Source organism: Microtus oregoni, unplaced genomic scaffold, assembly GCF_018167655.1.
Source record: "Microtus oregoni isolate MIOR12 unplaced genomic scaffold, Mior012 000044F_ref0000062, whole genome shotgun sequence".
In the NCBI taxonomy this organism is placed as follows: Eukaryota; Metazoa; Chordata; class Mammalia; order Rodentia; family Cricetidae; genus Microtus; species Microtus oregoni.
Window position 1 is genome coordinate 3,276,493 of NW_024543218.1, and position 25,798 is coordinate 3,302,290.

Sequence of the window (25,798 nt, forward strand, 5' to 3'; positions counted from 1 at the left end):
CAGAGTCCAATTGGTGGGTCTAAATAAAGGGGGGGGGTTGCAAAGCACCCCACTAATTTGCTAATTTGGCTAAGGTAAGAGCAATAGTACAAAGGTCTGATAGTATTCCTACAGGATTTTTAGAAAGACTATTGGAGGGGTACAGGATGTATACCCATTCTGATCCCATGGCAGCAGATCGCCAAGCCAAAATAGTGATGTCTTTTATAGGCCAGTCAGCATCAGATATTCGTAGCAAGTTGCAGAGAATGGAGGGACTGCAGAGATGCTCCCTCCAGGACTTAGCAAAAAGAAAAAAAAAATAGACAGATAGGAAGGCAACAGCTGCAGACTGCGCACCTCAGACAGAGCAGACCCTGAGTGGCCAAGTGCGGACTTCAGTGAGGAGGAATGGCCCTACAGGACTTTGGGCTCGAGACACTTCCCAAAGCAGCTGCTGAGCAGAAGCGGGTCAGAGAATGGTGCAGCGCCTAGCACAGCCGGCTACTGAAGAGATGCTCTGCCCATCTGAGAGGCCAACACAGCAGCCACAGTGATAGTACTGAAATTCCCCCCCCTTGCTTACGCTGTGAACCCAGGTGTTCGATTCTGGGGTGTATAAAGCACTCAACTATGGACACAAGGACCGCTGATTATTCCTGAGTGTCACGCTTTTATTAAAAAAAGACCTCTTGGAGACTTTGACTCCCCTACTGTTCTCCAGGGCTGTAAAGAATAGCAGGCTGCTCTCTGCCTTTGCCGTGCCCACCTCCCTGAGAAAGGCTTTGCAGCCACTGCCAGCTGAATCCTCCTCCCAGCTGCCTGGGTCACAGCCCAAGCCTGGGAACTCAACTTATAGCCACCTGCCCCAGCAGGCAGCGACTGATTGAAGGGAGGAGGGGCCCAGGAGGTGCTGGAGCCCAATTCCAAACAGCCTTCCTCAGCTGCTTGCAAGTTTCCCTGATATCCAGCCAATATCCAGCCTAGCGCTCTGGCATTGCAGACAGAGAACAACTGCCTCCAGCTCCCAGACCGCAACTGTGGAAAGCTTGGGGTTCAGCAATGCCCAAGCAGAGCCGGTTTTGGTGGCACATGCTGGTAAGATTTGTTGAAGAAGGCAGGACAGCAATGATAAATGACCTGAGCAGCCTACTTAAAGGGACATCGGCCAGATGGTAGAGAAGCTTAAAGAAGAAATCTTCCCGAGGTTTGGCCTGCCCAAGGTAATAGGAATTGATGGTAAAACTGCCTTGTTGCCCAGAAAAGTCAAGGCATAGGTAAGACTGGGAAAAATTACATTGTATGTACAGACCCCAGAGTTCAGGGCAGGTAAAAAGGATAAATAAAGACCCTTACCAAATTAGCCTTTGGAATCTGGCACTAGAGACTGGGTACAGCTCCTTCCCCTAGCACTGTTTGGTGTATGAAACACCCCGTCTCAGCTTGGACTAACCCCCATGAGATCCAATATGGGGGACCCCCCTCTTAGTTTCCTAAGGCCCCTCATGACCCATTTTCTCACAAACCGGATCTGCAGGTTTGGTTGAAGGCTCTCCAGATCTCCAAGGCCAGGCATAGACCCCTGGCCACCCTGACACATAAAAATCTCACATTTGTTCCAGAATTGACGCCTGGGGTATATCCGGAGGGACATGAGGAAAGCTGCAGCACCCCACAGCCAGAACAGCAGCTGCCTGCTCATACCTGCAATCCACGCCTCCTCAAGCCCTTGCTTTGATACCCCTGCCCTCACCCCTGATTTCTGTCAACTAGTAGCAGGGCTAGCCTCCTAGGATATCCGAGATACATATCCCCCACCGCTGCCCCTGGAGGCTGGCAAAAGATTTTCCCCTGGAGGAAATATTTGGACATGGGGGTTCAGACATCTCCCCCACTTGTCTCCCAGGGGCGAGCAGCGGGACTGTCTCCATGGGTGTCAGGAAGGACTTGGGGCATGAGATGGTATTTAAAACCAATTACAATCTGACCAGAGCCTGTTGCTGCTGGCTGGACTAGACCCTCCTTAAAGGGGCCCTAGCTATCCCTGCTGCTGCCTGCTGGACTAAGCTACTCTCCCTGCTTCTCTGCCGGCACCTCCCAACACCAGCCCGGGCACCCGGAAATCTCACACCTGTTCCAGGTTGGCGATTCTGTGTACGTTCTGAGACACCGATCCCAGAACCTTGAACCTAGCTGGAAGGGACCCTACACCTACTGCCCTCAAAGTGGACGGTATTGCAGCCTGGATCCATGTGTCTCATGTCAAGTCTGCATCTCCACAGGACGACCCAGGATCATCCAAATGAAAGTTTCAGTGTACCCAAAATCCTCTCAAGGAGGCCTGATTCTGCCAGGCTTGCTGATTTTTGCCCTGACTTTTACCTCAGGACTTAACCTGGACCCTGACTAACTTTGATACTGGGCGAGCCTTAAGTTCATCCCCTAAATACCTGGTTCCCCCAGCTAACTTTTGACCTGCTGGGCAATTACAAACCACTCCTGCTACCACAGTCAGGCCCTTTCTCATATTGGTGGCTCCACCAGCTGATTGCCTATGCTGTGCCCCCTGCAGTGCACACAATAATCTATTCTTCCTATTGAGGTCTGAGGACAGAAGAAATGCTCCATTTGCAAATCCTTTTCCGGCGACTGCATTGGCAGTCAACTACATGGCTCAAATGCATTATTTTATTTTATTTTATTTTATTTTAATGTATTGGTTTTGTTTGAGACAGGGTATCTCTGTAGCTTTGGTGCCTGTCCAGGATATAGCTCTTGTAGACTACACTGTCTTCAATCTCACAAAGATCTGCCTGCCTCTGCCTCACAAGTGCTTAGATTAAAGGCATGCACCACCACTGCCCGACAAATACATAATTTTAAAACTGTGAATTGGTACAGTCATTTAAGAATTTTGGTGGTGAGCCAGGCGGTGGTGACACACACCTTTAATTCCAGAAACTGGGAGACAAAGGCAGGTGGATCTCTGTGAGTTTGAGGCCAGCCTGGTCTACCAGAGTGACTTACAGGACAGGCTCCAAAGCCACCAAGAAACCCTGTCTCAAAAAACAAACAAACAAACAAACAAAAAGAACTCTGTTGGTGTAATATAGAAGACACTCAAGGTCACTTTCCAGGAAAGCAATAGACAGGGACCAAGGCCACCTGAGTCAACATAACAGAAGAAATATTGTCTTAGAAACAATATTTCTATCCAGATGGAAATGCAGCTCTTCTAGAATTAATATGCCTTCTCACTGAGAAATCACAGCACACACAAAGAAAATTAATAAAGAAAAGTCTCTTTAATGATGTTATTCATTTATCTCGGTCCAATGCTCAAGGGGAGCTAGGTTAGATAGAGTTTGCATTCAATATATTCTGTTATCTATAAGTATCCTTTATGATAATGGTCTGAACAATTGAAATAGAAACAGGCAATTGCCAATCTAAATATTTAGGCAAAAATATTATCAGACTATTTTCTCGATATGCCCATGAACTGTTAGAGCAGGTCATTCTTCATTGACAGAGTTCTAAGGTGATGATCACAAGGGAGGAGAAAGACTGGACTGACAAGGGAAAGATAAAAAAGATAGGGTGGGAAGGTGTTACAGAAGATACACCAATGACTAGTAAGCTTCTGAAGAAAAATAGCATCTTAGCTGGGCAGTGGTGGGACACGCCTTTAATTCCTGCGCTTTGGTATTTTTCGAGTCAGGTTTCTCAGTAGCTTCGGAGCCTGTCCTGGAACTTTTGTAGATCAGGTTGTCCTTGAACTCAAAGAAATCCACCTGCCTCTGCCTCAAGAGTGCTGGAATTAAAGGCATGCACCACCACCACCTTTAAATCAGTGGTGGCTTCTTTGAAATGGTTTGGAGTCAAATATCTGGACAATCCTGGTAAACAACGTATACCCAGGCATTCTAATCTCTTCCAGCCTTAATTATCATATACTGACATTTTGAGTGTTTTAGAGGCAGTTCTCCCTCTGATAAATTCTACTTTGTGGGACTTAATTATTTTTTAAGCATTGGTCAATCTATTGTATCACCAGTTCTACTCTTCAACATTATGATACAGTAGTGGAAAGCTACACAACACGTGAGAAGCCTTTGATAACCTCCACAAATTTAAATATAAATTCAGGTTATATTTAAAGCTTAAATGCAAAGTGATCTATATCGAGAAGATACTGGAGAAACGAGGCATCTCTGAGTTTGGCAACTTGTATCCATGAATGCAGGAACCCTGTTGAAGTTGACTAGGATAGACTTTGGGAGCTTCCTGCTCCCAATACTCTAAGGAGATGAAGCCACAAAGTAAAGTTATTCAGAGGCCTGCCCCTAGGCCCAAGAATTAGCAGGGACCATGAGGGACTTCACATTACAGGTAATATGGCGACAGGTTCCCACCCAGACCTATGGAGAAAACACTATAGTGTTTTCCGCACCTTGCCCTCTGCTCCTCCCCATCAAGAGATAGCATTCCCTCACTCACCATGTTGTGCTTCTCCATTTTGCCAAAGTTCTCAGCTCATCATCTCCCTGCAACAGCAACTGCACCCGAGAACAGGAATCCACTGGTGACAGCTCCTCTTCAAACCCAAGACTGAAGGTGGCTGCCCGGAAGAGACCTGAACTGCTTCTGACTGGCAGGTCACCTGGAGGGCATGATTGGCTAGTGAGTCTTGAGTGGCAAGAGCACCTCCCATTTGTATATAGTGTGTTTAAAGAGACAGAATACTGGTTCCTGTCCAATCCATTCACCCCAACAGAGAACTTCTCCAGATCTGAGAACATATGCATTTTAATAGCACTTGCCCCTGGCTACAAAAGCGATCAATGTCATCTTCTTGCACTCCTAGGAACTTTCCCTTTTTCTTCCAGCACACTGCATGACTTGTCTGGTGCACTGTGCTAGGTGGTTGGAGTAATTTCCTGTAGCACAGAGGTAAGGATTCCTGGAATTCTAAGAACTAAGGAGAGTTTTAAAATTACAAAAGTAAGCACTGAAGAGATGGCTCAGTGGTTAAGAGCATTGCCTGTTCTTCCAGAGGTCCTGAGTTCAATTCCCGGCAACCACATGGTGGCTCACAACCATCTGTAAGGAGGTCTGGTGCCCTCTTCTGGCCTGCAGACATATACACAGACAGAATATTGTATGCATAATAAATAAATAAATAAATAAATAAATGAATATTAAAAAAATTATCTTTAAAAAAATCACAAAAGTAAATATTTGTTCTGTGGCTTCAATCTGATATCAGATGAACTGAAGGTACTTTTTACATGGTTTTCACAGGGATTTTCTACAACAGCAAACAGCAAAGGAGGAACAAGATCTCAATCAAGATGATTGGTCTTTCCCCCATCAGAAAGCTGGATGATGAATCCATTGCTTTATGGGTTTTATTCCTTAAATTAGAAGCAAACTCCAGGCAAATGAATAATAATAAAGAGCGTAGTGTTCATGGAAATTTGAATATGTAGAGAATAATAGAGCTAGAAAGAATGTCCTCATGAGCATTATTGTTAGCCAGCAAATCTCCCTCCATAGTCAGGTGAGTAAAATATACAACTGCAGTATTCAAGATTCTCTACATCAACAGGACAGGTAGAATAAATCTCACCATTATGTAAAAAACAAGCTTATTAGAATGTCTGACAAGCTGTTGTCCAGCTGACTTAAGAACAGCTGCTTACCAATTGCAATTGAAGAATCCAATAGCTTGCTTCTCAGCCTTTTGTCTAAGGTCAAGTGAAGAATCAAGTAGTTGTTCTGCCCCCAAGGCTCTGTTTTAAGTATTCACCAAAATTACAATGAAGTAGGCTCTAATGCTAGTAAAGGAATGAGCTTGGTAGCCAGAGCTAGAGCACAGAGGCAAAACAGAGACTTTTCTTCTTTTTCAAAATACTTTATATGTGACTGCTGCTACCAGAATGTAAGATGCTGATTAAAGTTGGATCATAGTCTTGGTTTGATTCAGGCTTTTGTTTTTTTGTTTTTTGTTTTTTTTTTTTTGTGATTTCAAGACAGTATTTTCTGTGTAGCTGTAGAACTCATTCTATAGGCCAGACTGGTCTCAAACCAGAAAATCCCACTACCTCTGCTCATGATGTTAAAATTGTGCAAACATAGGCTGGAGAGACGGCTCACTGGTTAAGTGTGCACAGACACCAAGCAGTTTAAGGTGGGTCCTATAATCTCAAATTATACAGATTAATGGAGGATTTCCCATTTCAAAAACCTTTAAGTAAAACCTCTCTCAGGTATAATCAATTCTTTGTGTATAAGATGATCCCAGAGGTAGTCAGTTTTGACTACCAAAAATATCCATTTCAACAGCCAAGACAGAAGAAATGAGAAAAAAGTTCTTGCCTGCAGAAGGCACAAAGAGCTTGGAAGTTGTTTTCAAAACAATGTTTTTCCTCAACAAATGAAGCATGGGAATTTTATGTAGGGAGTTTGAACATGCTCATGCAATGTTCTCCCTTTTCTTAAGCATGCTCAGTTAACAAATCCACTTCTAAATATAATCACAGTGTAAAAGCAGAGAAATTTAAAGACATTCTTACCTCAAAATCATGTAGGAAAAAATGTAAATTAGACAAATGATTGAAAAAATTACTTCTGGCATGTTCATATTGTACCATAAGTTCTTGGTTGAAAATCAAGCAGATGACAAAGTGAAATGTTGATAATCAATCTTGATGCTTATTCTAAAAGATAACTTTACCAACACCATAATTTTTACAAACACAAAAGATAGAGAACACAAAACCAGAAAACTTCAAGGAAAAGTCACATAACAGCCCTATGTACAATGCTTCTGGAGGAACATATATGATGATGATCTCTTTTAATCTTAGAGTAAGCTGTTTTGCTCCGAGCAGGCTGACTAGGCAGAAGGCCACAGCTGCTACATTGTCTATAAAGAAAACAGTCACACAACCCAGGAAAACAAAAAACCTGAATAACATACAAGAAAAGGAGCACTTATTACCTCTTAAGTTCATTCCAAGTGTCTGCCACTGCTGCCCATAAAAGCATTTGTAAAAATAAATATAGTCAAATATGCAAGCTCATGGCATTAATTCAATTCACTGGGAAAAACTGAACATTTGACGGTGGGTCACGGAAATTACTTGGCACAAGTGAGAAATGTTAAGTCTGGAGCTTATTCTCCAGCCCCTGGCATCCATTCCGGCCCCCTGGCTTGGGAGTTGCATTAGTCTGGACTCCAAATCCCAGCATGCCAGGTACAGACCCCCCCCTCAGGAAGCAGTGAGACCCACTCCCATAGTGTATTTAGGTGGGATTCTAGAGGAGAAACACGTGGTTCTGGGTTTGCATGGGCTCCCTGCTGTCCTGTCTCCCCCACATGTGCTCAGCCACCAGAGAGTGCTGTATGGGCATTTTGATTTGGTTTGATTTCTTCTAATTGGACTTCTTTGTGCTGGCAGAACCGCACCTTCTAAGGATTTTTTTCTTACCACGAAGGAACACAGAACAGACAACAAACACTCTTAGGAGTTTATTAGAGGGGGCAGGCACAGGCTTGTGAAGTCAGTGTGCAGAGAGAGGGAGGAAGATGGCTCACCCAGCTTTTAAAAACTGCCTAGTGCATGCACACAGGGGCTGACATGGCTACGTCATATGCAGATGATGGTGCTAATGCAAGTGGGCAAGGGCTTAGCTGAGTCCTGTGTGGATTATGCAGGAGGGCGCCTTTAACATCCCTGATTGGCGGAAAGCTTGAACCTAGAACTATCAACCATATGTGGCTGAAATCATTACAGTCACCACATTACCAAGTGATGTGAAATGCCCATCATGAGCTGGGTATTTCTGGATCTATCAAGTTATGAAGTAGGACATGTACAGCCACAATGTGTTATCAAATGAAGGTGGTATATTAGAGATCAGGACCTAGTAGGTTCTGAAGACACAAGGAAGATACATGAAGTAATGGCCAACTTCCAACGGTTTCTACTCCTGTTACTATGTCTTCTGCTGTCAAGAATACACCTATAGTCTATTCCCTATTACTGGTTGAATGAGGAAGAGATGAGTTGGCCCTGGCTGATGGTTCTATACATCATGCACGAACCACCCAGAGTTAGGCAGCTGCAGGATAACAGGAGAAATGGTCTAATCTACAAATATCAATGCACTGATTGATGAACTTTATCCAGTGGTTTGACTGGATGCTGAGGGATTAGTAAAAAGCATGATTAGAAAATTGGTGAGAGGAGACATATGAGAAAGGAGAATGTGAATAATCTCTGTAAATGGGAAAGGGGGATAAAGATCCTTGTATTCCATATAAATGCTGATCCCAAGGTAAATTCTGCTGAGGAGGAGTTCGATACTCAAGTACACAGGATGACTTTTCTTAATAGAAATACTACAGGAAGACCTTACCAGCCTAACACAGAAGAAGGAGAAAAAAATAATTTTAAACGTAACTTTAAGAAGATGATGGACAGATTTAAAGAGGAAATAAATAATTCAGTTAAACAAATGGAGGAAAAGGCAAAGAAAAAAATTGGAAGAAATCAACAAATCTCTTAAAGAAACTTAAAGAAATAATCAAACACATGGATCAAAGAATTGAAACTCTTCAAGACTTGAAAACTGAAATAAAGGCAATAAAGAAAACACCAAAAGAGGAATTCTAGAAATGGAAAATCCATTTAAATAAATAGGAACAACAGATGCACACATAACTTACAAAATAGAAGGGATGGAAGGGAGAATATCAGCAGTTGAAGGTACAGAAAAAGAAATATATTCATTGGTCAAAGAAAATTTTAAATTCAACAAATTTTTATTACAAAATATCCAGGAAATCTGGGACATCATGAAAAATTCAAACCTAGCACTTGGTTTTGGAGGAACACACCTTTAATCCCAGCACTTGAGATGCAGAGACAGGTGGATCTTTGTGAGTTTGAGGCCATCTTGGTCTACAGAGCTAGTTCTAGGACAGGCTCCAGAGCTACAGAGAAACCCTGTCTCGAAAAACCAAAAAAAAAATCAAATCTAAGAATAACAAGGATAGGGGGCTGGAGAGATGGCTCAGTGGTTAAGAGCATTGCCTGCTCTTCCAAAGGTCCTGAGTTCAATTCCCGGCAACCACATGGTGGCTCACAACCATTGGAATGAGGTCTGGTGTCCTCTTCTGGCTGCAGACATACACACAGACAGAATATTGTATACATAATAAATAAATATAAAAAAAAAGAAAAAAAAAAGAATAACAAGGATAGAAGAAGGATAAGTTCTCCAGCTTAAAGACACAGAATACATATTCAGCAAAATTGTTGAAGAAAACTTCAGAACCTAGAGAAGTATATCACTATGAAGGTAGAAGAAGCTTACAGAACACCAAATAGACTGAAACAAAATCAAGTCCCTTCACCATATAATAATCAAAATGCAGAGCATACAGAGTAAAGAGAGAATATTGAGACCTGCAAAAGGAATGGCCAAGCAATATATAAAGGCAGACCTATTAGAGTTAAACCTTAATTCTTAATTGAAATCATGAAAGCCAGAAGGTTCTGGACAAATGTGCTGTAGACAGTAAGAGACCATGGATGGAAGACAGACAATTAGCCCCAGCAAATCTTTAAATGACCATCGATGGAGAAAACATAATATTCCATAACAAACCCAGAGTTAAACAATAATTATCCACAAATACTCCCATTAAGAAAGAAATAGAAGAAAAACTCCAACTCAAGAAAGCTAATTGTACCCACAAAAACACAAGCAACAGATAACCCCTTCTCAGCAAACTTCAGAGAAAGGAAACACAGGTACTACCACCAAAAATAATAAGAATTATCAATCACTGGTTATTAATATCTCCAAATATCATGGGACTCAAGTCACCTATAAAAAGACACACACAGGCTAAGAGAATAGATATGAAAGCAGAATGTATCCTCCTGCTGTATATAAGAAGTATACCTCAACCTCAAGGACAGACATTGCCTCAGAGTAAAGGGTTGTGAAAGGATTTTCAATAAAATGAATCTAAGAAACAAGCAGGTATAGCTATCCTAATATCTAACAAAATAGACTTCAAACTAAAATCAATCAGAAGACATGGGGAAGTACACTTCATAGTCAACACAGGAAAAAAATCCATCAAGACTAAATCTCAATCCTGAACATCTATGCCCCCAAAACAAGAGAACACATATATGTAAAAGAAACTGTGCTAAAACTTAAATCGCAGTCAAACCATACAAACTAATAGTAAAACTAATAGTAGGAGACTTCAAAACCCCTCTCTCCCCAGTGGAAAGGTCAACCACACAAAAACTTAACAGAGAAATAAGATAACTAACAGATATCATGACTCAAATGGACTTAACAGACACCTATAGAACATTCCTCGCAAACACAAAAGAATACACACCTCGCTGGGCTGTGGTGGCGCACTCCTTTAATCCCAGCACTTGGGAGGCAGAGGCAGGCAGATCTCTGTGAGTTCGAGACCATCGAGACCAGCCTGGTCTACAAGAGCTAGTTCCAGGACAGGCTCTAAAACCACAGAGAAACCATGTCTCGAAAAACCAAAAAAAAAAAAAATACACACCTCATGGACCTTCTCTAAAATTGACCCCATACATGATGATAAAGCAAACCTCAACAGACACAAACAATTGTAGTAACCACCTGTGTCTTATCAGATCACCATGTTTTAAAGGTAGAATTTAACAACACTAATCACAGAAAGTCTAAAAAACCTTGGAAAGTGAATAGTCCTCAGCTGAATCAACAATGTGTCAAAGAAGGAAGAAGGAAACAAATTAAAGACTTTCTAGAATACAATGAGCATGAAGGCACAACACACCCAAACCTATGAGACTCTATGAAAGCAGTGCTATGAAGAAAGGTCATAGCACTAAGTGCCTACATAAAGAAAGTGAGGTAATCTCACACTAGTGAGTTAACAGCACACTGGAAAGCTCCAGAACAAAAGAAGCAGACTCACCCTGGATGAGTAGATGACAGGAAAAAATCAAATTTAGGGGTGAAGTCAGTAAAATAGATAGGAAAATATTATAAAGAATCAATGTAACAAAGAGCTGTTATTTCAAAAAAAAAATCAAGAAGATAGACAAACCCTTATCCAACTTAACCAAAAGGCAGAGAGAGAACATCCAAATTAACAAAATCATAAATGAAAAGGTGGGCATAGCAACAACACTGAGAAAATCCAGAGAATTATTTCATCATACCTCAAATCCTGTATTCCACAAAATTGGAAAATGTAAGGTAAACGGACAATTTTCTGAATAGGTACCACATACCAAAATTAAATCAAGACCTGGTGAACAATTTAAATACACCTATAACCTTCAGGTAAATAGAAATAGACATCAAAAGCCTCCCTTCACCTAAAAATAAAAGGCCAATGACTGGATGGTTTCAGTGAAGAATTCTACCAGAACTTCAAAAAAGAGGTAACAACTATACTCCTCAAATGGTTATACAAAATAAAAACAGAAGGAATATTTCCATACAAACATTTCCATTTCATAATGTTACAGTTACCCTGATACTAAGTCCACACAAATTATCAAAAAGGAGAATTACAAACCAATCTCCCTCATGATCATTAATGAAAAAGTACTCAATAAAATACTGACAAACTGAATCAAAGAACACACCAAAATTTATTCATCATTATGAAACTAGCTTCATTCCAGGAATGCAGAATGGTTTAACATAAGAAGCATATGGTCTGTCAATGTAAACCACCATAAAAATAAATTGAAAGAAAAAATATAATCACCTCATTAGATTCTGAAAAAGCATGAGACAAAATCCAACACCCATTCATGATAAAGGTCTTGGAGAGATCAGGGATACAAGGAAGGTATCTTAACATAATAAAAGAAATATACAGAAAGCATAGAGCAAACATCAAGTTAAATGGAAAGAAACTCAAAATGAACCCACTAATATTAGGAACAATTCAAGGCTGTCCTCTCTCACCATACCTAGTAAACATATGTCTTGAAATTCTAGCTAGAGAAAAAAGAAAACAAAAGAAGATCATGGGGATCCAAACTGGTAGGAAGAAGTTAAGCTTTTGCTATTCACAGATGATATGATATTATGCATAAGTCACTGCACAAACTCTATCAGGGAACCACTACAGCTCATAAATACCTTCAGTAATTTGTCAGGATCCAAGATCAGCTCAAAAAAATCAGTAGCCCTCCTATATACAAATAAGAAAGAAACTAAGAAAGAAATCAGAGGAGCATTACCATGTACAATAGCCACAAATAATTTAAAATATTTTCAGGTAACACTAACCAAGAAGTGAAAGATCTGTTATTTCAAAACTTAAAGTCTTTAAAGAAAGAAATTGAAGAAAATACAAGAAAATGGAAAGATGCTCTTGGATAGGTAGAATCAACATAATAAAAATGGCAACTCTACCAAAAGCAATTAATATATTTAATGCAATCTCCATCAACATCCCAAAACTATTCTTCAGGGACCTTGAAAGCACACTACTCAAATTCATAGCAGAAAACAAAACACACAGAATAGCCAGTCTCGTGGACTGAACAACTACAGAATTCTTCACTTGGTTTTAGACAAAACATTGAGAAGCGATGTCCTGGATTTTTCGAATTACCATTGATAGGCAGCTATTTTTAAGTTACCTGGACCACAGCTTGTGAGACATTCTAATAAGCCCACTTCTTACAATCATGGTGAGATTCAATCTACCTGTCCTGTTCATGTAGAGAATCTTGAATACTGCAGTTGTATATTTTATTTACCTGACCAAAGTGGGAGATGTATTAGCTAACAATAGTGTTCATGAAGACATTCTTCATTATTATCTATGTATTCAAATTTTTATGAACACTACACTTTTTTATTATTATTCATTTGCCTGGAATTTGCTTTGAATTTCAGGAATAGAACCCATAAAGTAATGGAGCCATCATCTAGCCATCAGTTGGGGAAAGACCAATCATCTTGTTTAAGATCTGGTTCCTCCTTTTCTCTTTTCTGTTGTGTGAAATCGCTGTGAAAACCATAAAAAGTACCTTCAGTTCATGTGACTGCAGTAGGAGCTGCAGGGCTGCATATCGCCACCCAGCTCCCACTACCGGCTAGCTTATGCTCTGAAATAACAACACACAAATTGTATTCTTTTAAACACTGCCTGGCCCATTAGTTTCAGCCTCTTAACCCATTTCTAATAATCTATGTAGCACCAAAAGGTGCGCTTACCACGAAAGATTCAGCATGTGGGACCTTTTGGCTGGCTGCACCGCTGTCTGCCTCAGAGAGCAGAGCTATCGCATCTGCCCGGGAGAGAGGAGCATGGCATCTCTGAGCTTACTTCCTCTTCCTCCTAGCATACTGTTCTGTTCACTCCACCCACCTATGTTCTAACCAATAAAATGGGCCAAGGCAGTTTCTTTATTTTTTAACCAATGACCTTCCTCCATCATTTCCCCTTTTTCTGTTTAAACAAAAAAAGGAAGGCCTCAACTTTAACACAGCAAAATTACATATAAAAAAACAGTTATCAAGTAAAAATTACAATATTTATATCTATTTTATCTTTATCATTACTAAGGAAAACGATAACTATAACTAACTATTCTTCAACTCCATCAAAGACTCCAGAAAGATATAATATTACCTAAGCAAAAAAGAAATAAGCAACTTTCAAACTCTAGAAATGACAGAGACATCTCGCTGCCTGGGCAGTCACTCAAAGTTCCTCTGTACTGTTGGGGCATCCATCTTCAGCCTACAGGCCCTTAGTTTCCCAAAGACATTTCCATGAAGCAGGAAATTTCAAAGGCAGTCACTATCTGCTTGTCCTGCAGAATGTCTTGCAGACTCTTTCATGAATCAGGAACCCCGAAAGATCATCTCAACTTAAGGCAAGTTCAGTAGTCCTCTCTCTGCAGGTTCTCTGTGTCCAGTTTATGCAATAGTCCAGGCAAGAGCAGTTTTCTTGCCCAAATGGCTATCAAACTCCATAAGGATCCTCTTCGATGCCCATCTTCTTCTTTAAGTAGATTGGTGCTGTCAGGAGCAGAGTATCTCATTGTCATGAAAACTCCTAAGTTATTAAAACATTAAATGTCCTATTCTGTAATCTTTGAAAGATATGAAGAATGTCTATCTAAAATTTATCTATGTACATCTAGAAAATCTAACTAACATGACTACAAACTTGACTATTATGATTATCTATTAACAATCTTTATTTCTAATTATACATTACATTTTTAAATGAACTACACAATCACAGTACCTTGATCAAGATCAGAAACAAATATACATATAACAAAATTGGCGTTAAATTTAAATCACTAAAACAAAATTCATATCAATGTAAATTATTCATATCTCTATCATATCCCCCTTTAAATGTAAAAGAATGTTTATAAACCATATTTGGGAACATGGGCGCAGTTTTTTCTCTCCAAACTGCTTCCTGCTGAATGGGGGCATCGTTAATGAGGTCTTTCATGGTATAACCTGTGTGCTAGTTTCATCACAGTTGGTAATTGAGCGAAGCAATTTTCTAAAGATGTTTACAGCAACCCTTCAGGAGGGCGTGGTCCATCATACCATATTCAGATAGGAGAAATCCACAGACTCTCACCTTCTGTGGAAACAAAATAAGAAACTCCTTTCCAAAGCATCATGTCCTTAGATCCAAATTTCAAAGTCAAGGCATTTTCAAAATATCTATGTTGGATTAGTTCAGCAGCATTTATAAACAAATATCTTTTAACAGCTGTTGCTCCTTCCTCAGCATTCAAACAATTCAAAGAGAGCATAATAACATACAGTGTCAAAATTCTCTGTGTATTTTCCATCTTTGTGCACTTTATTTTAACCTCTATTTTGTTTATTTTTACTTTTATTTATTTTTTTATTTTTTTTTATTTATTTATTTTTTTGCTTTTTGAGAGAGGTTCTCTGTATCTTTGACCTGGAATAACTCTGTAGACCAGGCTGTCCATGAACTCTCAGAGATCTGCCTGTCTCTGCCTTGCAGGCATTGGGATTAAAGGTGTGCCCTACTACACCTTGAACTCACAGAGATCTGTTTGTCTCCACCTTCTAGGCACTGGAATTAAAGGCGTGTGCTACCAAGGCCTCTGTGACCTTGAAGTCACAGAGGTCAATCTCCCTCTGCCCTGCCTCCCAAGTGTTGGGATTAAAGGTGTGTACTACCACACCCAACAACTCTCTTTTTTGTGTGTTTTTTACTTTAAGAACTTCAACTTTTAGCCTGCACATATTTTTAACACACTGTAAATCATTTAAAAATTTTCTTTGTCTTTGAATCTCTCTTTACTCTATATCTCTCTCTCTGTTTTTCTGACCACATGAGTCTTTAATTTACCAAGCAATATCAGTAGGACTAAAGCCGTGGCTTTGCTGGCTAGATGTAGCCCATTCCTTAGCTTTCTGCCATTCCAACCTTGTGGCTGAGGTACGGGCCAGAGCCACATTCAGTGCCACAAGTCTACAGTGTTTCAAGGTCCTTGCCATCAAACAAACTGCAACAGACAACACTCAAGTCCTCTCTTTGTAGCTGTCCCTCGTGCCTCAAACAGGCAGAGTTTGCCCTGGCAGGACGGCCCAGAAAGCCGGCATTTTAAAACAATAGGTTTTTTTCCTGCTACTGCTGAAAACAAACAAGCATTCAGTCAGCTTTTATCAACACCATTTAAATGTTTCGTGGCAGGACCTCTTAAGAGCTGCAGGGTTTTGCAGCTGAAGCTAAGTCAGGAAGCCTCTCTTAGATGAGAGTGCTTCCTTGCTTCTAGCAAGCAGAGCAGACCCGAGAAATCGCTGCTACCAAGAAAACATGCTTTACTCTTTCCCAAGCTTTCTCAGGCTTTCAGTGGATACAGTTGTCCCCACGTCTGGGTGCCATTCTGTAGTATGTGCTGCGGGCCTGCCTTTCATCCTGCCCAGCACCCATATGGCTAGCTTTACACTAGAAATAACAACACACAAACTGTATTCTTTTAAACACTGCTTGGCCCATTAGCTCTAGCCATTACAGGCTAATTCTCATATCCCAATCAACCCACCTCTAATAAACTGTGTAGCACCGGTCTTACCGGGAAAGATTCAGCATGTATGACCTGGTGGCTGCCTGCATCGCTGTCTGCCTCAGAGAGTTGAGCTATGATGTCTGCCCTGGAGAGTGGAGCTTGGCATCTCTGAGCTCACTTCCTCTTCCTCCCAGCATACTGTTCTGTTTACTCCACCCACCTATGTTCTAACCAATAAAATGGGCCAAGGCAGTTTCTTTATTTTTTAACCAATGACCTTCCTCCATCATGTGACCTCAGCATGAAACCACAGAACAATCATCGTTTGTGACATTAAAGTTATCTTTAGCTGTTAATATTCTGTGTACCCTTCCCCCTGGAGGACAAGAAATCACTGTTTCCACCTAGCACAGCACAGTGCACAGTACAAGCTAGCTAGCCACATTGTGTCCAGGAGGAAAAAGGGAAAGTTCCTAGGGAGTGCAAGATTGTGAGTGTCTCCTTTTGGAGCAAGGAGCAAGTGCTATTGAAATGCAAAGCTTGGCCAATTAGAAAAGACCATTGACTGGGGTGTAAGGAATGGCCAGGAACCAGTGTGCTGTGTCTTTAAGCACACTATAGCCCTGTGGACACTGTTCTTGCCACTGAGACTGCACCAGCTAATCAGGCCCTCCAGGTGACCTGCCAATCAGAAACAGTGCAGGGCTCTTCCAGGCATGTGCCTGCAGACTAGGCTTTTTGGAGGAGCTTGTGCCACTTGTTTCCTGTGCTGTGGTGAAGTTGCTGATGCAGGGAGATGATGAACTGAGAGCTTTGGTGATCTGGGGAACAACAACATGGTGGGCTAGGGAATGCTGTCTCCAGATGGGGAGGAGCAGAGGGTGAGTTGCAGGAGACAGCCTGGTGCATCCTTGCGGGATCTGTGTGGGAACCTGCCGCCATATTCCCTGCCTCTTCCAACCGCCATATTCCCTGCCTCGGGAAGTCCCATGTGGTCCTGTTAATTCCTAGACCTAGCGCTGTGGGCTTAATCTGTTTAGAGAATTGGGAGCAGGGTGCTGTGTGTACAAACATCTTTCTTCTCAACTTCAATATGTCATACTCAGAGAGGCCTAGTTTCTCCAGTATCTTCTCAAAATTGAGCACTTTGCATTTAACCTTACATGCAATCTCCATTTGTGCTTAACTTGTGGATGGTATCAAGGCATCTCACCTGTTGGGTAGCACTGCACTTCTAAGCTGCCATGTAGAAGAGTTGAATTGCTAATATAAAGGATTTTCCAATGCCTTGGAAATAGTTCAGTCTCACAAAGTAGAATTAGCTGAGGGAGGACTGCCTTTAAATCACCCAAAAAATAAATGTATTTTAATCAGTTAGAGATTAGGATGCTAGGGCACACTTTGTTCAACTGGATTGTCGAGATATTTAGCTCTAAACTGTTACAGAGAAGCCACCACTGATTTCAAACCAGACACCAGGTACATCCCCATATTAAAAAAAAAAAAAACCCTCTAGCAAGCTTTTCAAGGAGGCATTACAGGTTCCTAAACAATCTTAAGGCCTGATGTGGCTCAAAGTTCCAGTTTTCTTCTTACGAAAAGCACAGTTCTTCCAGATGGGCAATAGGACACCAGGTGACCTATATTTGAAATGCAAAACATTGTTGTGAGAAGGAGTTACCTAATCAATCAAGGGTATTATTTATTCCCTCAGACAGGGAGCTGGGTGTTCCTAGGAGATCTAGTAACAGCCTGGGGGCTAAGCCTTGTGAGTTTCCCTAAGGACCTGATGTATTGATAATAAAACAGAGCTCCTTCCCTAAAACCAGGAATATGCTTTGGAGAGCTGGTAATGGTCAGGTTCCAAGGCCTTTGTGGAGGGGTTCCTTTAGGTCCAAAAAAACCCAACTCTTTCACCATGTAGAGCTATGGTTATCAGTCCTCAGGCCACTGTGCCCTTAGTAAAGTTCTTGAGATAACCTGTGTTCCAATTGAGTAGAATTGTCTGACTAACCACCTCCCAAATGCATATGATATTGTTTACTGACTTCTTATAATTCTCCCATTTCCTTCCACTTCCCCTCTGGAAGTATCCAAGATTCTATTCTTTTACTCCTTTTTAAATTTTTTTTTAAAACAGTGTTTCTCTGTAGGACTGTCCTGACTATCCAGGAATTCACTGGGTAGACCAGGCTGTCCTTGAACTCATAGAGGTCCCTTGGCTCATCAGGATACCTGCCATCAATGCCCAACAAGTTGCTGTTTTTCTCGGAAAGCTTACTAGGCATCTGCAAGTCCTCCCCACCCTAAATTTTTAACTTTTCATGTTTTACATTTCCTATCTTTGTTATCTCTTCTCACCTTCAACACAGGACCCTGTCAATGAAGCATGATCTGCTGATTCAGGTAACCAGTGTACATAAAAAATTATCCTAGCTGGGCGATGGTGCCGCACGCCTTTAATCCCAGCACTCGGGAGGCAGAGGCAGGTGGATCTCTGTGAGTTCTAGACCAGCCTGGTCTGCAGAACTAGTGCCAGGACAGGCTCCAAAACCACAGAGAAACCCTGTCTCGAAAAACCAAAAAAAAAAAAAAAAAAAGAAAAAGAAAAAAAAAAAGAAAGAAATTATCCTGGAAATATCTTTGCCCTGTAACTCTCCTATCTGCCTAAATGTTTAGCCTGGCAAGGTGCTTGTTTCTATTTTAATTGTTCAAAGTGTAAAAGAAGCTTAAGGACAACAGCAAATGTGGAATCTGTCTAGCTGGCTCCTGTTTGACCAGTAGCCAGAAATTGATGTATACCATCATTAAAGAGGTTTTTATTTATTAATCCCCTAAGTGTATGAAGTGATTTCTCAATAGAAATGTTTATTAATTCTAGAACAGCTGCATTTCCATCCTGTTAGAAAAATAGTTTCTGAGACAAATTCTTATGTTGACTCAGGTGTCCTACACTTTAAAATTCCCCTAAAAATTGACTGTAAAACTTATCACTTTTAGAATTATTCATTTAAGTCATGTAGTTTACTCTCCAATGCAGTCACAGTAAAGGATGTGCATATGGAACATTCCTTCTGTCTTTAGACCAGAACAGGATGAATAGTTTATTGTGTACACTGCAGTGGAAAAAGTAGAGGCAATCAACTATTGAAGCTGCCATTATGAAAAAGGGTCTGGGGGCTGGAGAGATGGCTTAGAGGTTAAGAGCATTGCCTGCTCTTCCAAAGGTCCTGAGTTCAATTCCCAGCAACCACATGGTGGCTCACAACCATCTGGAATGAGGTCTGGTGCCCTCTTCTGGCCTGCAGGCTTAGACACAGACAGAATATTGTATACATAATAAATAAATAAATATTTTTTTAAAAAAGAAAAGAAAAGAAAAAGGGTCTGATTGTGGTAGGTTCAGTGAATTTGTAATTTCCCAGCATGTGTTATTAAGTTAATGCCATGTGAATGAATGCAGATCGTTTGTGTGGGAAGGTTATCTTGAGCCAATGAACATTGAATTTGCAATTAGGCCACTATACTCTGCAGATGTGGTTGATCTTGCTTGACACAATTATGTCAACTCAGAGATTTGAGAAACAGGCCATTGACTATCTCTTATTAATGACATCCCCTCTCTTATAGAAGGGCCTACTCTTTCAAAGTCAATATATGCTGTGAGCCGATTTGAATAGCTGCCATTACAAGATGGCATTTGGCCCCAGCCTCGCTTGATATATAACTCCATATTAGGGTTGCAGTTCTTCCACCGGAAAACAGGGTGAGTTGTTGTGATCTAGCTGCCCACACTTCCCCTCACCAGCAGGGGAACATCCTGGTCTGTAATTGACAAGGATGTTCCCCTGCTTTCTTTCCTGCCAGTGGGTCTCCAAAAAAGTAGTTAAAGTATCAAAGTATCAAAAGTTGTAGGCAGACTCCCTATATAAGCAGCTATAGTTCAGAGCTCCGAGCCCCTTGCTTTCTGCTCTCCCTACAACCAAGAGGCTCCAATAAAGCGTGATTTGAGAAGAACCCTCGTCTGGTGGCTGTTCCTTCCTGCTGGTCAGGGAGCTCGCCGCAAATATAGAAGGTTTTATTTAATCTTAAAAGTGCAGTATTTTTGTCATTTAAAAAATCACTTATTGGTGTCATTTTCAAATATTTTCTTTTTTTTGTTTGTTTTTTTTTTTAAGTAAACTCTTTAATTGAGCATGTATGTCTTTTGTTAATCTGTAGGGTGAGAATTACCCTCCTTACTCCCAGTACCAGGTACAATCTCTTCTTGGTCAGGTTGTCGGTGAGGGGTTAGGGTAAGTAAGAACAGGCCCATGGCCTCCTCAGGGCAGGGAGCTCAGACCGTGATTGTATTTGCACTGCTTCAGGGCCTCGCTGAAGCCCTCGCACAGGGTAGGTCACTCTGAGTGGTGGAGCAATCCAGGAACTGCTTGATCTCATAGGAGCAGGGCCCCATCTGTAGGGGGTAAGAGGCAGGACTGGCAGGGGCCTGCTGGACTGCAGGCTGAGCAGGCTCCGAGCTTCCCCCACTGAAGGCACTGGTCAGGGCATTTCCCATGACATGCCCTACAGCCGATCCCACAGCTACGCCAGCAGCGGTGGATGCCATCTGAGCCATAAGGCCCGGCTGGACCGAAGCGGCAGGTGCCAGGGTGGCCGCTGAGGGCGGTGGGTGCGTAGGAAGGTGGGCTGGGCGGCTGGCCGGCCTGGCAGCTGTGCTGCGACTTCCCCGAGGCATGACAGTGGTAGGACCAAGGAGGAGCAGAGAAATAAGCGTGGACCGAAGCAACCGCTCAGTGCAGGAACTAACGCAGGTGAAACCCAGATATTTTCTTTAAGTGTATTGCTTCTCTTGTCTCTGTTTTTGTTTTCCAACATTTCAAAGTTATTAATAGTTGCATTTTATTTCTTTCAAGTGATGTTGATTATTGATTTCTGTGTAGAGCAGTGTGCCCTATAGTTTAGGCTTGCCTCATGCTGTGTAATTGAGAATCATTTTGAACTCCTAATCAATCTTTCCTCTGCTGCCTAGTGCTGGGAAAACAGTCCTGTAACTCCTTACAGGTTTGACCTTGATTTGTCAATGAGAAAGAAAAATAGAGTAGTTAATGAGTGTCGGCTGATCATTCTGGCTTTTATTGGGGACTTAGAAGCAGAGGGACCTGTGCAAAAGTTGAGCTCATTGACCAACTTGAAGCTGGTCAGAAAGACCACACACAGGGCAGAAACAAAAAGATTGGACTGAGGGTGAGAGCTTTCCTTCTTCAATAGAAGTTGAGATTAGCTATGTGGAATCAGGGAGTCAATTGTAGATGCCCTATGATTGACCTGATTGACCATTGTTTGCAGTCCACAGACCAGAGCAGTCAAGAATCTTGGAAAGGGACTGACCATATCTTTAAACCTAATTGCTCTATTTACAGAAGTTCATCTAAAATAGAAGATCTAGGTAAAATGTTGTGGCCCTGCTTAAAAGGACTGTTACTTTTCTGCATTAAGACATTCATCTTTAGAGAAAATATATGAGAAATATTTAATGTGCATGAATATAAATCCCTAGTCTCTGGAGCACATGACCATAAAGTGTGTTTCAAGTTTTCAAAATAATTTTTGAAATGAAAACTATGTCATATTTACATTCTCTTTGCTGCCTTCAAGTCCTAATATGCCTGGATTGTTTTCTAATTCATGGTCTGTTATTTCGACAACAGTTACAAAGTAACCACAGTTACACAGTAACAGTAATTACTTTATGAATGTGACTTTTTTTCCCAAAATTTCACATTTCTCACACAAGTTGATGGCTGTACTGGAAAGTAAGTGTGTAATGGAATGTAACCCAAAGGACGCTGCACTTTGGATGAGGAACAGGATGTGTGTGCTCTAGGAGAGTGGAATGATGTGTGCTAAATACAAAGTTTTTAAACTGGGGCTCTGTCTGCTGGGCAGGGAGGGCAGAACTGGAAAGGCTGTGCTGTCTTAGTCATTTGATCTCTGATCCTCCAGTAGAGGAGCTGCTAATATTGTGAGTCCCAGCTAGGAGGCCCTAGCCAATGAGGGAATTCTGGAAAGCATTGGCAATCAAGAGTACTAGTGGCAAATAGTTTGTGGGTTATTTCCATGACTCTCCTCTGCCTCTGTAGTAGGTACCTTTAAGGAAGACCACAAGCTATCCCATGCTGAGAGGGAGTGGTGAATAGAGCAGGTCTGTTGAACTGTTATTTCTGCTGTGACTTGGAAGAATCATGAGCCAGACTGTAGTTATGTTGGTCCACGTGGTTCATGCTGGCAGTGGCCCTTGTTCTCTGAGCCTCCTTGTGTGTAGATTTAGTGGAGAAGGGGAGACTCTGCAGCCCTGGAACGGAAGGATATGATGCTGGTTGTATCTATGTCCAGAGTATACGCACTGCTTTTGTTGTGCAGTGGGAAGAGAGATTAGAAAACTGAAGTTCTAATTTCTAGACTACTGAATATCTGAATATTGCTTTCCAATTTCAGGTTTCTGTTCTAAAGATTACAAATTGTTTAGGAACTGGTAGAGCAATACTTGAGTAGAATTCTGTTAATGTGATTCTGCCACTTGCCACAATGGTGTGATCCAGTGAAGCTTACCAGGGGACAAAAGGAGTTTCTGATGTGCAGAGATTTCTCAGGTGTGCATTATGTTAGCCAGCTAGATATGGCACAATCCACCAATTCTGCCATAATGCCTGTAGCAGGAAGCAGATTTTAAATCAGTTTTTAGGGTGTTTTGGGATTGGACATCGGTAGGACTGTGTTTACCTTCAACCAGAAGATAGCACAAGGATCTGGAGAGCTGTGGTAAGAGATCTTCTCTATTCACAAAGAGAACATCTATATCATGTGGCTGCATCTCAGAAGACAGATCAGTAACTGGGGGTCAGAAACAACAGTTTAAAGGTTACTTTGAGATATCTTTGTGAAAGTTGTACATTTTATGTTTATTTAATTTTTGTACACATATAACCAAAGATAACTGGGTAGTATTGACCAAGATCACACTTTTCTTTGCCTAAGTTTACTTTGGTTTTTGATTAAAAATTGACTACATATTCCTGCTTTTGTTCACAGCTCTTTCTCTTTAACACCTTTATTCTTTCATAAACATTGTACACATTCTTGATTGATGGATCTTTGTGTAAAATGCAGAAAGCATAGTATGTGAATCGGTATATGCTTTTTCTTTGTAATCTACAACTGAAATCTAATTTATTATTCACTTTCTTGAAAATGATGGACCTTCCCCAATTTTATTCAGAAAATTTCTTACATCATCAGTTCCTTAAGTTTGAGGTTTGGGGGATGTTTCTGTGCAGATTATTTTTTTCATCTTAGATGCCTACCTCTTTCCATTTCCTGGCATATCTGTGTGTTCCAGTTGTTGCTATCTTCACATTTGAGTCTTTGCTACTTAAACATTGATGTGATTAACACACAATCCCAATGAGCATTCTGAGGGTTTCCACTGTGAATGTTACTTTGTGATTAGCTTTCCTCTTATAAATTTTTGGACAAAGTTACTGAGTTGTATTCATTTAATGCTGCAAAATTATCTTACATATCATCTTAATTCTAATGCCTCATATTCCCAAAAATCATTTCTTTACTTCTTTATTTGTGTCTTGTTTTTCTTGTTTGTATTAATGTGAGAAAGACTTGGATAATTTGATAAAATTTATTATGTGTCTTGGCAGGTGGGTCAGCACATATTTTTTCCCTGTGGATGACCTAAGTTTAAACCTACATTCAAGTTTGCAGGTTAACAAATCTCTACTATTCCCAATCCAAGAGATCTGACAATCATTTTTTGCATATCACAGGCATTTTGTCTCATGCACAAACATATTCAAAAAATAGGAATAACCTTGCTTTCAAATTTTTTTTGTGATTTATAAAGCAGTCAGAGTAAAGCAAGTTATTTCACATATACAGTGATTCTTTAAAAATCTGTTCTCTTGAAATTTCATTTAAAACGTTTATACTTCCTCACTCTGATACAGACTTAGAGGCAATCACCAATTGTAGGAAATGAAATCGTGTCTAAGTGATCCTAACAGACATCATTTTCTTTATCATAAGAGAATGAGATCCTTTTAGTAATCAAAACTATTTCCAAAAAGCAAAAATATCAGAAGGCATCCAGTGAATCTTGTGAATTTTGGTGGAAGAGCCGATCTTACCCAACCCTTTTTTTTGTTATTTTACCATTACCATAAGAGGAGAGAACAGAAGAGGAGAGAACTGGAGTGTACAGGATGAATGATGGCCAGTGATTTTTCTGGAGTTCGATTTTGACTAGAATCTTGTAGTTCTTGTTTAAGGGACCATAACATGTATTCATAGATCTGTCTTTGTTGTTTTGGCATTGGTGCCATCTATGTTGATTTTATGGACAATAATCTAATTATATCATTAAAATTTCAAAAAATGACAGACCTTCATCAATTTGTATTCAGAATATTTCCTCTGCTATCAGTTCCTTAAGTTTTTGTTTTGAATAGTTTCTGTGGAGTGACAGTTTTAGTTTTCTCTTCTTGATATTAGATCCTTATCTCCTTCCATTTTCTGGAATATCTGTGTTTTCCATTTGTTGTTATCTTCATGTTTAGGTCATTGCTGGTTAAGTGATTGACAGGAATAATACATTATGTTTTTGGTTATTTAAAACATTTTCATATAATATTGGCTATGTGTGATAATTAGCCTCAGCTGTCAACAAGACAAAGCCTAGGGTCATCTGAGGAATTATCAATTGAGTATCAGTCATCAGAGATCAGAATGTCTGATTTCTGCCTGAAAGTGATTATGTTGATTGATGATTGATGTTGGAAGAAGACTCTTTCACTGAGTTGGCAATGTCTCTAAGCAAGTGGACCTGGGCTGATTAAGGGGGCTAGCTGAGGACAAAACAGTTACAAAGCACAAGAGAAAACCAGGAAACAATGGTTCCACATGTTTTGCCTCCAGTGACTAACTTGAGTTTCCATCCTAATATCCCCACAGTGGTGGACTCTGACTTAGGGGGTAACAAACAAATAAACCTATCCATTACCAGAGTTGCTTTAGGTTAGATAATTTAATTACAGGAACAAAGAAGAAAGTTGGAATAAAAATCGTACCATAAAAGTGGTTTTGTTGCTGCAATGGACTTGGGAATATTGACTGTGGAAGAATTGTCAAGCTAACAGGACTTTAGATGGCAAAAGTCATAGAAAACTCTACACAGCTTAGCTGACTGTCGTTGTAGGACCTGAAAGACAGGAGCGTTGAGGGTAGTGGCAGGCAGTGGAGGTCAAGGTTATAGGATTTTAGTGGGCAAAGAACTCTGCAGGGAACAAAGGAGTTGGATTGGACCATCTACTGTGAGAGACATGTGTCTTAGTTATTTCACATTAATATCCATGGCTCCCGGGGCATACTGCCTTTCAGTTGCTGACATGGTGATGCACTCCCTCTAGCAGTGAGTCATTCAGGCTAATCTGTGTTTCTCTAAGTGTTCCCTTAGTGGTCAAGGAAGTATGGAAGTTCAACAGGATGCTTGGTCTGGGACAATAATCTTGTATTCCCTGTATAGCTTGTAGTCTTCATGATGTCATGGCAACTACACTGTATTGGTCTTGGAAATTTTTATTAACTTCTATTTCTGCTAAATGTATAAAATGTCTGACTGCTCTCAATAAACAGTCATAGCTTTATCTTGTTGTGGA

General features: G+C 40.7%; 1 protein-coding gene and 1 pseudogene across 1 annotated transcript; one reads left to right on the forward strand and one right to left on the reverse strand.

Annotated features, from left to right (window-relative positions):
* Positions 1–20,245: 20,245 nt before the first annotated feature.
* LOC121434719 (coiled-coil-helix-coiled-coil-helix domain-containing protein 10, mitochondrial-like) lies at positions 20,246–20,876 on the reverse strand. Its single transcript, XM_041633631.1, has one exon. The coding sequence runs from the start codon at positions 20,806–20,808 to the stop codon at positions 20,434–20,436; it is 375 nt and encodes a 124-aa protein (XP_041489565.1). The 5' UTR covers positions 20,809–20,876; the 3' UTR covers positions 20,246–20,433.
* Positions 20,807–25,798, forward strand: part of LOC121434681 — a 69,610-nt pseudogene continuing 64,618 nt past the window's right edge.